General features: G+C 41.4%; 1 protein-coding gene across 6 annotated transcripts in view; it reads left to right on the forward strand.

Annotated features, from left to right (window-relative positions):
* The window catches only part of ABCB4 (ATP binding cassette subfamily B member 4), a 93,793-nt gene that overhangs the window by 11,618 nt on the left and 67,717 nt on the right, over positions 1-14,458 (forward strand). For 4 of the 6 annotated variants that reach the window (XM_036863800.1, XM_036863802.1, XM_036863807.1 and 1 more), the window contains exons 1-4: positions 427-439; positions 4,460-4,513; positions 8,067-8,217; positions 13,942-13,999. In XM_036863800.1, coding sequence (XP_036719695.1) covers positions 8,100-8,217; positions 13,942-13,999 — 176 coding nt within the window. In that variant the 5' untranslated portion in view covers positions 427-439; positions 4,460-4,513; positions 8,067-8,099. Of the gene's footprint in view, positions 1-426; positions 440-4,459; positions 4,514-8,066; positions 8,218-13,941; positions 14,000-14,458 lie in introns of those variants that run through there. The other 2 variants (XM_036863801.1, XM_036863803.1) reach the window with 2 other exon arrangements.

Below are 14,458 nucleotides of genomic sequence, written 5' to 3' on the forward strand. Positions count from 1 at the left end.
GGGGCCCTCGCCCGGGCCCGACGCGTGCGCGGGGGTGGGCGGGGGCGAGGCCGGCTCTGCGAACAAAGTCCAGGCCCCGCGGCCGCAGCCCTGGTGCGCCCAGCAGCTCCGCCAGAGACGCACGAGGTCCCAGGTGAGGGGAGCTTGGGCGCGCCGGCTCCGACCGGGGGACTCCGGGGACAGTGGGCTCCGGGCGGCGGCAGCGCGACTTCCACGCGGCGCCCCCGGGCCCCGCGACCTGTCAGCCGGCCCCGATCCCTCGGGCAGGGTCTGCGAGGAGGCTGGTCGACCTCCCCGTGCTGGGGTGGGTGTTCTTGGACCTGAGACTGTGGTTTCTCACCTAGGCTGAGATGGATCTAGAGGCGGGAAGGATCGGAACAGTCCGGGTCCCCAGGAAAACGGAGGACGAATTTGAACGGGGCAGCAGCAGCAGCAGCAGGTACAGAACCCGCAGCCGCCGCTTTCCCGCGACACGTGAATCAGCAGGGCCAGCTCTGGCTGAGGGAAGAAGTTGAGAAAATCTGACGATGCCTTTGGCCTTTGTTTCGGAGCTTCCGTAGCGTCTTGTCTGAGGTTCTGACCTTACCCAAGGAATGTCACTGAGGCTTCTTTTGCAACAGGCTCAGGAAGAAGAGGATGTGTTTAAAAGTGCCCGCTTCTCTTTGTGCAGGGTGATCCGATGAATATGTGTGGCATAACATTCCTTGCGTTATGTAACCCAAAACTTTTCCGAAAAACTTTGATAAACATCATTTGATCTTTGTGCCCGCTTACTAGAGGCTTACTAGATGCAGAGCATCAGACACCTGTCGTTGATGGTTGTGCTTTTTAAACAAGTGTAGTGAAGCAGAAGCCTCCTTCCTCCCCCTCGCTATTCCTCTTCCTCCTCATTTTACCCATCCCACCCCCCTCCTCCCAGCGCCAGGCTGCTTCCTCTTTCTCCCCTGTGGGTGGTGAGGGGTGAAGAGGGGAGGGGGACCTGGGGCAGCCTCATTCTTCCTAACCTGTGCTTCCAAAGAAATTTTTGTTCACATGCAAGGGGGAAACCTCTTTCTTGAATGTCTTTCTTCCTGTGATGGCTCTTCGGTTCCCAGAGTTCCCTTGTTGCCCACGCTTCATGGACCTTAGTAGGGGCAGAAGCAAACCAGTCAATGACATGTTGCCATTGTCCCACTTTCACCGTGGGAATAGTGAATCACTTTCGCCTTCAGCCTCAGTTTATGAGGCTGTTGTGGTCTCTGAGTTCATGCCAAGCCACCCAAAACTAATTGAACTGTGTCATCCAGCGATCACCCCGAGGGACAAATTTTATCAGGTTCTGTAGTGTGTCCTCAAGCTGCAAGGGACCTGATTAGTCAACGGAAAACATGCCTATCTGGTGGTTCAACTGAGGCATTATTTTTGTCTGATAACGTCTTCATACAGTGATCTTGCCTTATTCCTTCTACATACCATGGTATTCATTCATAGAAAGTTTGGCGTGATGCATAAAATTGGTATTTTTTCTGCTAGAAAATAATTGATATTATTTCTACTAGAAAAATGTGGGTTTCGTCAGCTGACAATTTAGGCTGGGATTGACTGTGAATCTATAAATAGATGGCATTTTCTGGAAGAAGGCTATTTATGTATTGCACTGGCTGAACATTTGATGAATGTACAGAGGGGTTTTCCTGCAAAAGATGCAGTGACATAACAGAACTCAAGGAAGTTCTCAGAAGTGGAGCTCACAGCCTTGTGTTGGAAAGAAGACAGTTCAAAAGAGAAATACAAAAAGCTAAGAATAAGTTGAAACTGTAAGATTATGAAATTAAGTGTAAGGAGACAAATTTTTATAAAAAGTAGACTAACGCTTATACATTAAAGGAAGTTCAGCTCACTTCAGTTATCTAGGGAAAATTGAGAGTTAGTTACATGCTTGTTCCAATCATGCTGTTATTGCCTATGGCACATTCTTTTGAACGCATTTCATTGCAGATGTCTGTCCTTTGATTTTAGCGAATGTTCTAGATAATTTGGGATCAAGTCCTATGAGTAAAACTTTATCACCTACCTGGACATTTAAGCTAAATAAATTCATTTTATGTTTTAAAAAAAAAAGCTCTCCTAGAGTTTGCATTTATTGTATGGAAGATAGATATAAATAATACATATGCTGAATATGTAAACTACAGCAAATGTTAGAAGGTAATGAATGCTATGGAAAAGCATTAATCAAGGCTAAAGAAATCAGGAGTGCAAAAAGGAAGTCGTTTGCAATTTTAAGTAGGGTGGTCAAGGTAGGTCGTACTGAGAAGGCAATATCTGAGCAAGAACTTGAAATAAAGGAGGGAGGTGTGTGGCATCTGAGGGAGACCATTCCTGGCAGAGGTAATAAAGACTCTGCGATGGGAACATGGCTGGAATGTTCACAGAACAGCGACAACAGAGACAGCAGGGTGGCTGGGGCAGAGAAGCAGGAGTGGGAGTGGCACTGTGGTCAGAGAGGTGACAAGGAACATCATGTGGGGCCCTAGAGGCTGATGTAAGGATTTGGCTTTTACTCTGAGAAAAGTGGAAGCCATTGTAAGTCTTTGAGCAGAGGAGCAGCATGATATGAATTGAGAGTTTTTTAAAAATCTGCGTTATTGAAGTATAGTTGCTTTACAATGTTGTGTTAATTTCTGCTGTACAGCAAAGTGATTCAGTTATACATATATATGCATTCTTTTTTAATTCTTTTCCATTATGGTTTATCACAGGATATTGAATATAGTTCCCTGTGGTGTACAGGAGGACCTTGTTGTTTATCCATCCTATACGTAATAGTTTGCGTCTGCTAACCGCAAACTCCCAATCCATCCCTCTCCCCACATCCCTTGGCAACCACATGACTTGAGTTTTTAAATGATTACTCTGACTACTGTGTTGAGGAAAGACTAAAGTGGGCATAAGTGGAAGTGGAGAAACAAGGCAGGAGTTCTCCTGGCTATTGGGATAGCCATAAAATTGGTGAGCAGTGGTTGAATTCTAGATGTATTTTGAATGCAGAGTTGAGAGGATTTCCTGACACCACTCCCTGTAATCATTCAGAAGGGTGGCCTTTACTAATTTTATTTTATTATTTATTTATTTAATATAAATTTTTAAATTTAATTTTATCTATTTTTGGCTGCGTTGGGTCTTCGTTGCTGCGCGCAGGCTTTCTCTAGTTGCGGCGAGCAGAGGCTACTCTTCGTTGCAGTGTGCAGGCTTTTCATCGCGGTGGCTTCTGTTGTTGCGGAGCACAGGCTCTAGGTGCACGGGCTTCAGTAGTTGTGGCTCACGGGCTCTAGAGCTCAGGCTCAGTAGTTGTGGTGCACGGGCTTAGTTGCTCCGCGGCATGTGGGATCTTTCGTGACCAGGGCTCAAACCTGTGTCCCCTGTATTGGCAGGCAGATTCTTAACCATTGCGCCACCAGGGAAGTCCTGGCCTTTACTAATTTTAGATCAGTATGTATGATTTTAGCAAGTGAAGGATTAATTGATCTGGAGGACATTGTTAACATATTCATCTTCCCTCTGTGCATGAGCTCTGCAAGACAGGTGACCATCTCCCGGTTATCCAGAGATTCCTATAGTAACTTGGACGGTTACCTTTGCACTTGGTGATTGCCTTGCAGTCGAAACTGGATAATTTCGACAATTTGTGGACATCACTCTTTTATATTTGAAAGTATAATGTTGATACCCTGAGAAAACCATAATTCAAAAAGAGACATGTACCACAGTGTTCACTGCCGCACTATTTACAATAGCCAGGTCATGGAAGCAACCTGAGTTTCCATCGACAGATGAATGGATAAAGAAGATGTGGGACATATATATGATGGAATATTACTCGTCCATAAAAAGAAACAAAATTGAGTTATTTGTAGTGAGGTAGATGGACCTAGAGTCTGTCCTATAGAGTGAAGTAAGTCAGAAAGAGAAAAACAAATACCATATGCTAACGCATATATATGGAATCTAAAAAAAAAAAAAAAAAAGGTTCTAATGAACCTAGTGGCAGGACAGGAATAAAGACGCAGATGTAGGGAATGGACTTGAAGACATGGGGGCGGGGGGGAGAGGAGGCTGGACAAAGTGATAGAGTAGCACTGACATATATACACTGCCAAATGTAAAATAGATAGCTAGGGGGAAGCAGCCGCATAGCACAGGGAGATCAGCTCTGTGCCTTGTGACCACCTAGAGGGGTGGGATAGGGAGGATGGGAGGGAGACGCAAGAGGGAGGGGATATGGGGATATATGTATACATACAGCTGATTCACTTTGTTATACAGCAGAAACTAACACAACATTGTAAAGCATTTATACTCCAATAAAGATGTTAAATATATATATAATATTGAATATGATAAACTACTCAAATTTATATTCAATTGAAACATTTTGTAAACAGTTTTTAAATTCAGTCAATTATATTTTTTTTTACAGCAAACAAGATAAGGAAAAACGAAGAAAGTAAATTTGATTGGACCATTAACATTGGTAAGCTGTGAAATATTAAATATGAATAACTCCTGCCTTCATTTAAATTTGATGTCTTGGATCCATAGCTATAGCAGTACTTCAAGACTGTCTACAGGCAGCAATAGGTTTTCCTGCTGCACCTGTGCTGTCCTGGATTGGCTCATTGTAGTTAATGGCCACATTCTCAAGATGGATGATAAAAGAGGGTAGGGATAGGCTGGCCATGAGAGCAGAGCTTACTGGTGTACTGGGAAATGAAAATAGGACTTGTGTTCGTAGCGGCATACAAACCAACCGATTTCAGGAAAATGCATCTCAGCACTTGTTTCACAAAAAAACCCAAATTTGGTTTAAAGTAAGCTTGCATATAAAGAGATGTTAACTACAGAAAATTGTCAATGATTAAGAAATTTATATGTTCACGTTGGCTTCAGGAAAATAATTAAATATGGAGTTACTATTATGGACTCAGATATGTTACAACAATTCTCAGTGGTTTTCAGCTGGTCCAAGGCAAGCCAACATACTTTTGGAAGAAGTCGAATCTGTTTTTCATTTGTAATATGTCTTAGAGAGGGGACCCATGAAAGTGTTTGCCCACTGTTGGTGAATATGATGTGTTTCAAACTATGCCGGCCATTTTTTGATAGCAGAGAAGTTGGTATTAAGCGGCAATGTCAGCTGAAACCTCCAACTTATGAAGTAAAGGATGAGAGGACACCGAAACGTCCACACTCTGGAGCGCGCTGCATTCTTCTCATGTCGCCATAAAGCCCCTGTTCATTCTCTTCTCCCTTATGCTTGTGATGTTTTTGTTTAAAAGTCTCAGTAAGGGTAACATTTTTTCAGTTTAGTACTTTAGAGAATAAATTGTTTGTGAAACTAAATCTGGTTTTAATGCATAGCTTTTATTTTGATTGATTTATTCATTTATTTTTATTTATTTTTGGCTGCATTGGATCTTCGTTGCTGCGCGTGGGCTTTCTCTTCGTTGCGGTGCATGGGCTTCTCATTGGAGTGGCTTCTCTTGTTGCGGAGCACAGGCTCTAGGCGCGCGAGCTTCAGTACTTGTGACTCGCGGGCTCTAGAGCGCAGGCTCAGTAGTTGTGGTGCACAGGCTGAGTTGCTCCGTGGCATGTGGGATCTTCCCAGACCAGGGCTCGAACCTGTGTCCCCTGCATTGGCAGGCAGATTCTTAACCACTGCGCCACCAGGGAAATCCAGTGCACAAGTTTTAAATCTGCCTCCTAGAGAAAACAAAAATGTCACGACGTTAAAGTAGAAACAATCATTTGAATCTAAAAGTTTAACCTTAAGTTAAATTTAAGTGTAATCTTTTCACCCTCTGAATAGATTTTTTTGCTGTTGTTCTGATAGAGGTTCAGGACAAAACTGTGTTTTTTAATAGGAGTTAGAATGTATTCTTTTGTTGAAAAATCACTGAAAACAGATCTAGGTTTACTTAGGATATTGCTGTGAAATTATGGAGTTTTTAAATTGAAGCTTGAGACAATAAAGTTTTATTTAATTAATATGAAAAACTTTTAAATTGGAGTGCAACTAACGTATTACATTATATGAGTTCAGATGTACCATGAAAAGCACTTAAAACATTCCTCAATTTCACATAAATGTTCACTAAAGGAACATTATATGACAACCTGCTCCTGTGCTTGAACTGTGGCCCATAGACCCGACTGCTCTATCTCCCTTCCCCAGGAGCCATAAGACGAACCTTGGGGACACTGGTCCCTTTTGTAGCAGTTTTAGGGGCCCTTCCCCACTTGTCCTTGACTTTACCTGCTCCCCTTGTTCCATTCCAGGCCCCACCTGGCTTCTGACTCTTTCAGCACTCTTGCTTGCCCTGTGTGCTTGATGATGGAATGTGGTCTCCCAGACTGAACCCTTGGAACTCTTTGAGAACAGTTTGCACACACACCCCTCACTCCCCACCTTGTGCTTTTGACCTCAGGGTGCCCCTGCATAGTGACCCCGTCTGACTCAGCCTGCACTCTCAAGGACCCCACTCCACCAAGCCTGACTCATCATCCATTCTCCTGATTATTGATTCTTGTCTCCCAAAGGGGGGGGATGAGGGAAACGGGCAGCAGGAAAGATTAAAAAGACAGGAAAGATGCAAGGGACAGAGAGGAAGGTGTAGAAAACGGAAAAAACTACAGACGGAAGATGTAGTCTGGAAGGCAGAGGAGGAAAGAAGATCAAAGAGAGAGAGCCATAGTTCAGTCGATCAGAAATGATGAGAAAAAGTGCGAAATTGGAGAGGACTAAAAAAGATGGCGAGGGACAAAGTGTTTTGGAGTATTATGACACTGATTGGCTGGTTAGTTCTTGGGTGTTGTGCACTTCACTGTAACAACTGGTATCACCCCTCTCCTCTATAGGTGGTACTAAGTCCAAGATTGTTGGTGTGGCCCACCAGGCCTCTTAGACCTTTCTCTAATATCGTCTTCCACACTTTGTACCGTGCACTCAGGAGTTCCACTGCGTGGAGTTACCTGAGCACTCGTGTGGTTTCTAGTCGCCCTGCTGTTCTAAGCCTCAACATCCTCCACTTCCTCTGAGCTCCCCATTTCTTCTTCAGCTAATCCCCCCTTACCTTTCAAGATTCTACAGTGAGCGTCATCTCCATGAGCAAGACTTCCCTAAAGCACACACTCATGCACTCCTTAATGTCTGTTGCACTTCACTGTGGAGCTGCCTTCTAAAAGCTAACTTAAACCTCTTAAAGGGATCTTATCCTCAAAACCCAGAGGATCTGTTCCCCTCAACCCCTTTATAATTCTCCCTTTGAACTATTCTGAATGTCTTTCTTTTTAAATTTTATTTATTTATTTTTGGCTGCGTTGGGTCTTCGTTGCTGTGCGCGGGCTTTCTCTAGTTGTGGCGAGCGGGGGCTGCTCTTCGTTGCGGTGCACGGGCTTCTCATTGAGGTGGCTTCCTTTGTTGCGGAGCACGGGCTCTAGGCATGCGGGCTTCAGTAGTTGTGGCATGCGGGCTCAGTAGTTGTGGCTCGCAGGCTCTAGAGAGCAGGCTCAGTAGTTGTGGAGCACAGGCTTAGTTGCTCCGTGGCATGTGGGATCTTCCCAAACCGGGGCTCGAACCTGTGTTCCCTACATTGGCAGGCGGATTCTTAACCACTGTGCCACCGGGGAAGCCCTGAATGTCTTTTTAAAGGACATACTATGTGTGTGTATGTAAATGATGTCTACCCCTAGTTGCTCTTAATTCACTACCTCAGGAGCTCTGGAAAATCAAACATATTTCTTAATGGAACCAAACCTTCGTCCCTTCTGATTATATTGCACTTATCCAAATAAGATAGTGATTAAATGGAGTTAGATTGATTTCCTCACAGAATACAAAATAAATAGAATCATGAAATTAATCTGTCAGTGATTGGATTGAAATTCTTTCTTCCCTAATACCTTTATTTGCAACCGTTACAAAAGTACTGACATTAAATAAAAATCCGAAGAACATATCATTGTGACAAAAGAGAAATCCTGTTACACAAGCTAAGTATTCTTATCTTTTTTTCTTTTTTTTTTAGTTTCGATATTCTGATTGGCAGGATAAATTATTTATGTCCTTTGGCACTATCATGGCCATAGCTCATGGGTCAGGTCTCCCCCTCATGATGATAGTATTTGGAGAAATGACTGACAGATTTGTTAATATTGGAGGAAACTTCTCCTTTCCAGGTAAGCATTTCTCTATTTAAAAAATATATGTGTATTTTACATATATGTTTAACTGAGTGGAAGATTAGAAATTGATTTTTCTATTCATCAACTACTTGCTTCATGGTTCGGACATCTGGGTGACTCCAGATATCACAGAAGGGGTTGTAACATTCTCAGAAAACTTCCTCAAATACTCATTTAAATTTCAACAAATAGGTGTATGCTATTTGACTTTAAATATAGAGTAAGGAAATATCCATCTCCAGAAAGTTTTGCATTTAAATAAAGTAAGGAAGTCAGTCTACGTGAGGACGGTGGAACTATAACAGAGTATGTCTGGGCAGTGTCCATCCCATTAGTGATTACTGATGAGCTTCAGAATACATCAGTTGCGTGGTGGTACTTCTTAGCTATGCTCAGCTTGTAGGTCTGTTTCTGGTTTTCTTTTTTTATCTCCCCCCCATCCTTTTTGCTAAAATTAGACCCACTTTCTGTCTCTAATTTTGGATCAACAAGGTTGACTGTTACTTGATAGAATACTTTACTAAAGAGTGAATGGACTCAGTGTGAGAATGATGTGCTTTGATACTCACTCAAAGGACTATCATTACTGAAGAGCCAAAGGAATCCCATAAGTTAATGTCATCTATGTGAGAGGCTGTGTCAACAGCATTGGAGTGCGGTTTCAGTGGACAAAGTTATTTTCATATTAGCCAGATTTAACACAGAAAGGAAGATGTTCATGCTTTCTACGAAGCATGATAGCTCAGTTCCTCCCAAGAGACCTGTGGGCACTAGGCTGGAGAAGACCGAGTGAAGCTTTACTGGCACACAGATGGTGGAATAGAAGGAAAACAACTGATAAAGGAAAGGCAGCTTTCATAGTAAAGATATCTGAGAAAAAGTGGACTCTGTAATTTAGATGACACTCAGTAAGAGTTTTCAGTGTTCACTGATTGACAACTACATATTGGTTAGCATTGTAGGGCTTAATTGTAATTACCTAAGAGAACATGATTGCTTAATTTATACAACAGGAAAAAAAGCTGTACTTTACATAAACATTGATGGATATTAATGCCTTTTAGAAGTCTAGTAAAAGCATCCTTCGAAAGTTAAATCAAGCTCCTACAAAAATAGTTTATTTACTCTCCAGTACTATTGTCTCTGAGAAGAACCTCTTTATAATAAAAATAACACCAATAATAGTAACCTTTCATTGTGTGTATCAGGTGCTAGGTGTTATTTCACTTAAGCCTCACAAGAACCGTCTCACACAGCAGGTAATATTATTTTCTGTGACACATGAAGACACTGAGGCTTGTCCAAAATTATACAGTATTAGGGCAGAATTCAGGTCTCTCTGCCATCCCAGCCATGCTCATGCCCATATACATTATACTGCCAATGTAAATAGCTTTCTCCTTTAAAAAAATGTGTTTGGGAAAGTTTTAAATGGATTACTTGTGCTTGACCAGTGGCCAAAACTTCAACACAAACACCATAAAGGTAAAATTGGAGTAAGATAGGATAGTTTAAAAAGCCTTCAAGGAAATGAGGAATTTTCTATTTGTTTTCCTTTTACTTCTTATAAGATCTATAGATCTATAAGACACACACACACACATACAGTAGGATGATGCCTATATTTGAACATCAATAAAAAATTGGTTTCAACTCAGGATTTTAAAAAATCAGATTAACAAATGAGTGGATAAACAAAATGTGTTATATACATACAAGGGAATATTATTCAGCCTTAATAAGGAAGTTCAGACACCTGCTACAACATGGATGAACCTTGAGGACATTATGTTAAGTGAAAAAAAGCCTGTCACAAAAAGACAATTATTGTATTATTCCGCTTATATGAGGTGTCTATAGTAGCCAAATTCATAGAAACAGAAAGTAAGATAGTGGTAGCAGGCGTGGGGGAGGAGAAAATGGGGAGTTGTTGTTTAATGGGCATAGTTTCAGTTGGGGGAAGATGAAAAAGTTCTGGAGATTGGTTGTACAACAGCGTGAATATATTTAACACTACTTAACTCTACACTTAAAATGGTTAAGATGGTTTTGTGTATATTATCACAATTAAATTTTTTAAAAAATCTGATGCAGTGCTCTTATCACAGGGGAGTTGGCATTTGGTTCGGTTTTATTCGTCCTATTTTTGTTTTTGCTAACACCAGAGTAATTCCACAACTTTCTTATTTGGAGCAGTTTGCTTGTCTTTTCTGTGTTTCTAATTATGCAACCGTATCGCTTTGAAGCTGGAATGGCAGACAGGTGCCATGTACTGTGCCCAGGGCTAAATTCAAGGTCTCTCTGGGGAATGGCACGAGCAAGTCACTTACAGACCTGTAATAGCTGGAGTGATAAACTCACCCCAGTTGCCAACTCAGTTTCAGTGGCCTCCAAATTAAATGACACTTGGTCCTCTACGGCCACATTTGTCACTAGGCATATTAGCTGTCTTGGAGGGTTTGGAATGGGAAGTCCCTCAGATGTTATTAATTCCAATGTCCACTCTTTAGTAGTGTGTACAAATAATATTCCCGTGCCTCTTTGGAGAAGACGAAATTGTTACATTTCATACTCAGAGAGCTCATTGGTATGTTTACATTTGTAGAGTTTAGCAAATATCCTGGGGATTGAGAGTAGATAGAGTATTCAGCTGTACTTAGCAGAGCTGGCTGGCTCATCTCAGAGAGATGATGTTTATTTAGAGTCTATTCTTTAGAATTGTTGGATTCTTGGACAGCTAGACTAAATGGGAGCCAAATGAGAAGGGAATGTTAGAAGAAAAAAAGGTTTAAATTACAAGAGGGCCTGACAGTGACTTACTGTGAACAGAGCCCATCCTTGTCAACAGAATAAAGGCTCCGTGACAAGGCTCTTCCCTCACAATGACTTGGTTGTGCGGAAACTATGCATAAAACATTCCTCGTCCAAACCTTAAGAATGGAGTCATAGGAAACAGTTTTTCTGCAGAGTATTAGGAACCTGATATTTTATGCCAAGTCTATGTGACTGTAATAATGTAGGAGATTCTGTGGAGAAATCGATGTACCCTGCGTGCCCTTTGCCACATAGATGAGAGGAAAAGGCAGTTTTGAGCCCCAGTTACCTTAATTAATTACCCACACTACCAAAGCTGCCTGGACATGCACCAACTCTGTCCTGTGCTGAGTGTTTCTATATAATAAAAGAAGTGCTGGGCAGAATCAAGGAAGGCAGACATTGATTTACTTTGAGACTCAAAGTGACCTTATGTAATGTCTCCCCATGTAATCCTTAAGGTATATGTTTATTATTTAGGCCCTTACCAGCTTATGACTTTGGGCAAATTACTTAACCTCTATAATCCCTACTGTTCTCACCTTTGAAAGGTAGACCTACTGATAGAATTAAATGAGGCAATTTATGTCAAGTGTCTGGAACATAAATATTGGGGGAAAACTAGTTGTAAGAACTTGGAAATGAAACAGCCACTCTAAGATTCTGTTTCCCCATCTATAAAATGGATGAATTATATGGGCGCTCTCTAAAATGAATAGGCGGCTTCTAGAATTCCCCGTTTCCTCATTATGGGAGGCATTCAGGCAGGCTAGAGTAGGAGTTCTCCATCCTGGAACATTAGAATCAGTTGGGGACAGTTTTTAGAATTATGATCTAGACTCAGCCAGAGGTTCTGATTCAGCTGGTCTTGGATGGAGTCTGGGCATCTGTATTTTTTCACGCTCCCCATGGGATTCTAACAGGCAGACAGCATTGTGAAGCGTTCAACCACGTAACTGCTTAAAGACTGTTTAGGAGACTGAAGCCTAATACGTAGCATCTGAGAAGACCAGGTTGAGGCCCTTTCCAGATCTAATTCCATGAGATTTCCAGGTCTAGAATTCCAGATTTCATTCCATGACTCTTCCAGGAACGAGACATCAACACACATTTGCCTCACCTTTGTCATCAGGCAGCAGAAACTCTTGGTTTCCTGAGGGCTTTGGGGCTCCTACGGTTACTAACCCAGAATTAGATTGCCATTCTTGGCCTGGGACTCTGAGAAAGGAGCAGGTCAAACTTGGAATGTTTGTAGATTCTTATTTCCTAGGAGGGAGGGTCAATCTGAGTTGCAATATTGGTGTTGGAGGAGAGTAAAACTCATTTTAGGATTTCACCTGATTTCTATGTTCAGGGGGAAAAAATAGCCAGGTACACATATATCTGCAGGTTTCCTGTGGTTTTGAACAATGGTTTCTACAAATACCACAGCTTTAGGATAGCTTGTCTGCCTCTAATTCGAAACACGGTTCCAATGTGGCATATCAAAGGTGTCAGATTTATGAACTCAGGAGGGAAATGAGCATGCAAAACTGAACGGATAAGAACAGAAGTAAAATACGGTCTGATTCCTCAAGGATCTAGTAGCTGATAAAGAGCTAGATTAATAAGTAGAAACACTTCACTATGAACATCCGTAGAAAGAACAACCCTGAGGGAAAAATTATGCCACCATCAGGGCCACATGCCTGGTAATTGATCCTGACAGTAGTTTAAAATAAATTTCTACCGTATTTTCCTTTGGAGGAAGATAAGAATGATAACACAGCACCCAGAAAACATGATCTAAGGCTAAAACAAAGGCTAGTTTCTCTCCTGGCATCATGGTAAATGGGAAATGCCTACCCTGGTGTGTTTTCTCATCAATGCTTTGGTGACATTTTATCCTATTATTTTGTGAACGCAGTAGATATGGGCTGCTTTCTTTTTATTTTTTCACTTTGTGTTTTTGAAAAAGTGAAAATAAGTCATTACCACATGAATCAATCAGTGTAGTATAGTGTCAGGAGCTGTATGGTATAGTGTTAGGACTCTCAGCCTACTTGCTAGCTGTGTGACTTTGGGTAAGTTACGTTATCTCCCTGTGCTTCAATTTCTTCATCTGTAAAATGGGAATTTATGAAAGAGTCCTACCTCATAGAGTTGCTGTGAAACTTAAACGAAGTAATGCATGTAAAGTGTTCAGAACAATGCCTGGCATATAATAAATGCTCAATAAATCCTAGCTATTACTAAAACATGTAAACCAGAAAAGGCACATGGACATTTTTATCAAATTAGTTCAAATTAAAAGACAATTTCCTTCCAGTTAATACTGCTTTAAAAATACCAAAATACAGGACTGCTGATAACCAGGACAGGGAATGCAGGATGGTGACTGATCGCCAGTGATCCACTGACTTGTCTTTGAGCAACTCAGCTATCTTTCTTTTCTTTAATTTTTCTTTCTTTGCAATGAATGTAATTCAGCCTTTCTATTACTTATGTCGTGAGGAAGCATGTAAGGGAAAACACACACATATAGTAAAGTAAAATCAAAAGAAGCAAGTATCTGGAAAGTGCTTTGCGCCTCTAAGAAAAAAAGTGCCCCTTAAATCTTGTGTCTTCTATGTGGACCATTTCTTTTTTCCTCCTCTGCCTTCTGTATGCCCTTCATCAACTCCTCTCTGCTGCCTTAGGAAGCTGCTTTGCTTAAAGGCCCAAGACCTCTAGGAAGGGGGCTGAACCTGGGAGGGCTTAACTTCCCCCAGCTGGACCCTAAATGCACCTAAACCCTTGGGCCCTTTCCATGAGTCAAATGACAAGAGTGACTTGAGAGTGAAAAGGAAAGAGAAAAAAGATTTTTAAAACCTGGCAGTGCCTTTCAAAAATGTCTTATTTTTGTTTTGTTTTGTTTTTATTTAGTGAATTTTTCCTTGTTAATGCTAAATCCAACCAGAATTCTGGAAGAAGAAATGACTAGGTAATTGGCTAATATATGTATATATACATATGTACTTCTTTATGGTGTACTTTTAAAAAACATTTTATTTGAAAACAATTTCAAACTTACGAATAGTTTTAAGAATGTACAAAGAGTCCCTATATACGCTTTAGACTCTTTAACCTATTGTTTTCATTTATTCCCCCTCCCCTGCCATTTAAATAAGCTGCACAGAGTATGACCCTTTACTCATAAATACTTCAGCATGGCCCCTAAGAATAGGACATTCTCCTTACAACCACAGTACGCGTATCAACCTCAGTACATTTAATATTGATACAACACTTTGATCCAATCTACCATCTGTATTCCAATTTTGTCCGTTGATCCAGTAATGTCATTTATGGCATTTTTCCCCTCATTCAGCCTTCTTCGTAGAAATCCCAAAAGCCTGTCACATAACGTTTGTATGTTTACTTATCAGTTAATGCTGCTGAC

This window comes from Balaenoptera musculus, chromosome 9, assembly GCF_009873245.2.
Source record: "Balaenoptera musculus isolate JJ_BM4_2016_0621 chromosome 9, mBalMus1.pri.v3, whole genome shotgun sequence".
NCBI lineage: Eukaryota > Metazoa > Chordata > Mammalia > Artiodactyla > Balaenopteridae > Balaenoptera > Balaenoptera musculus.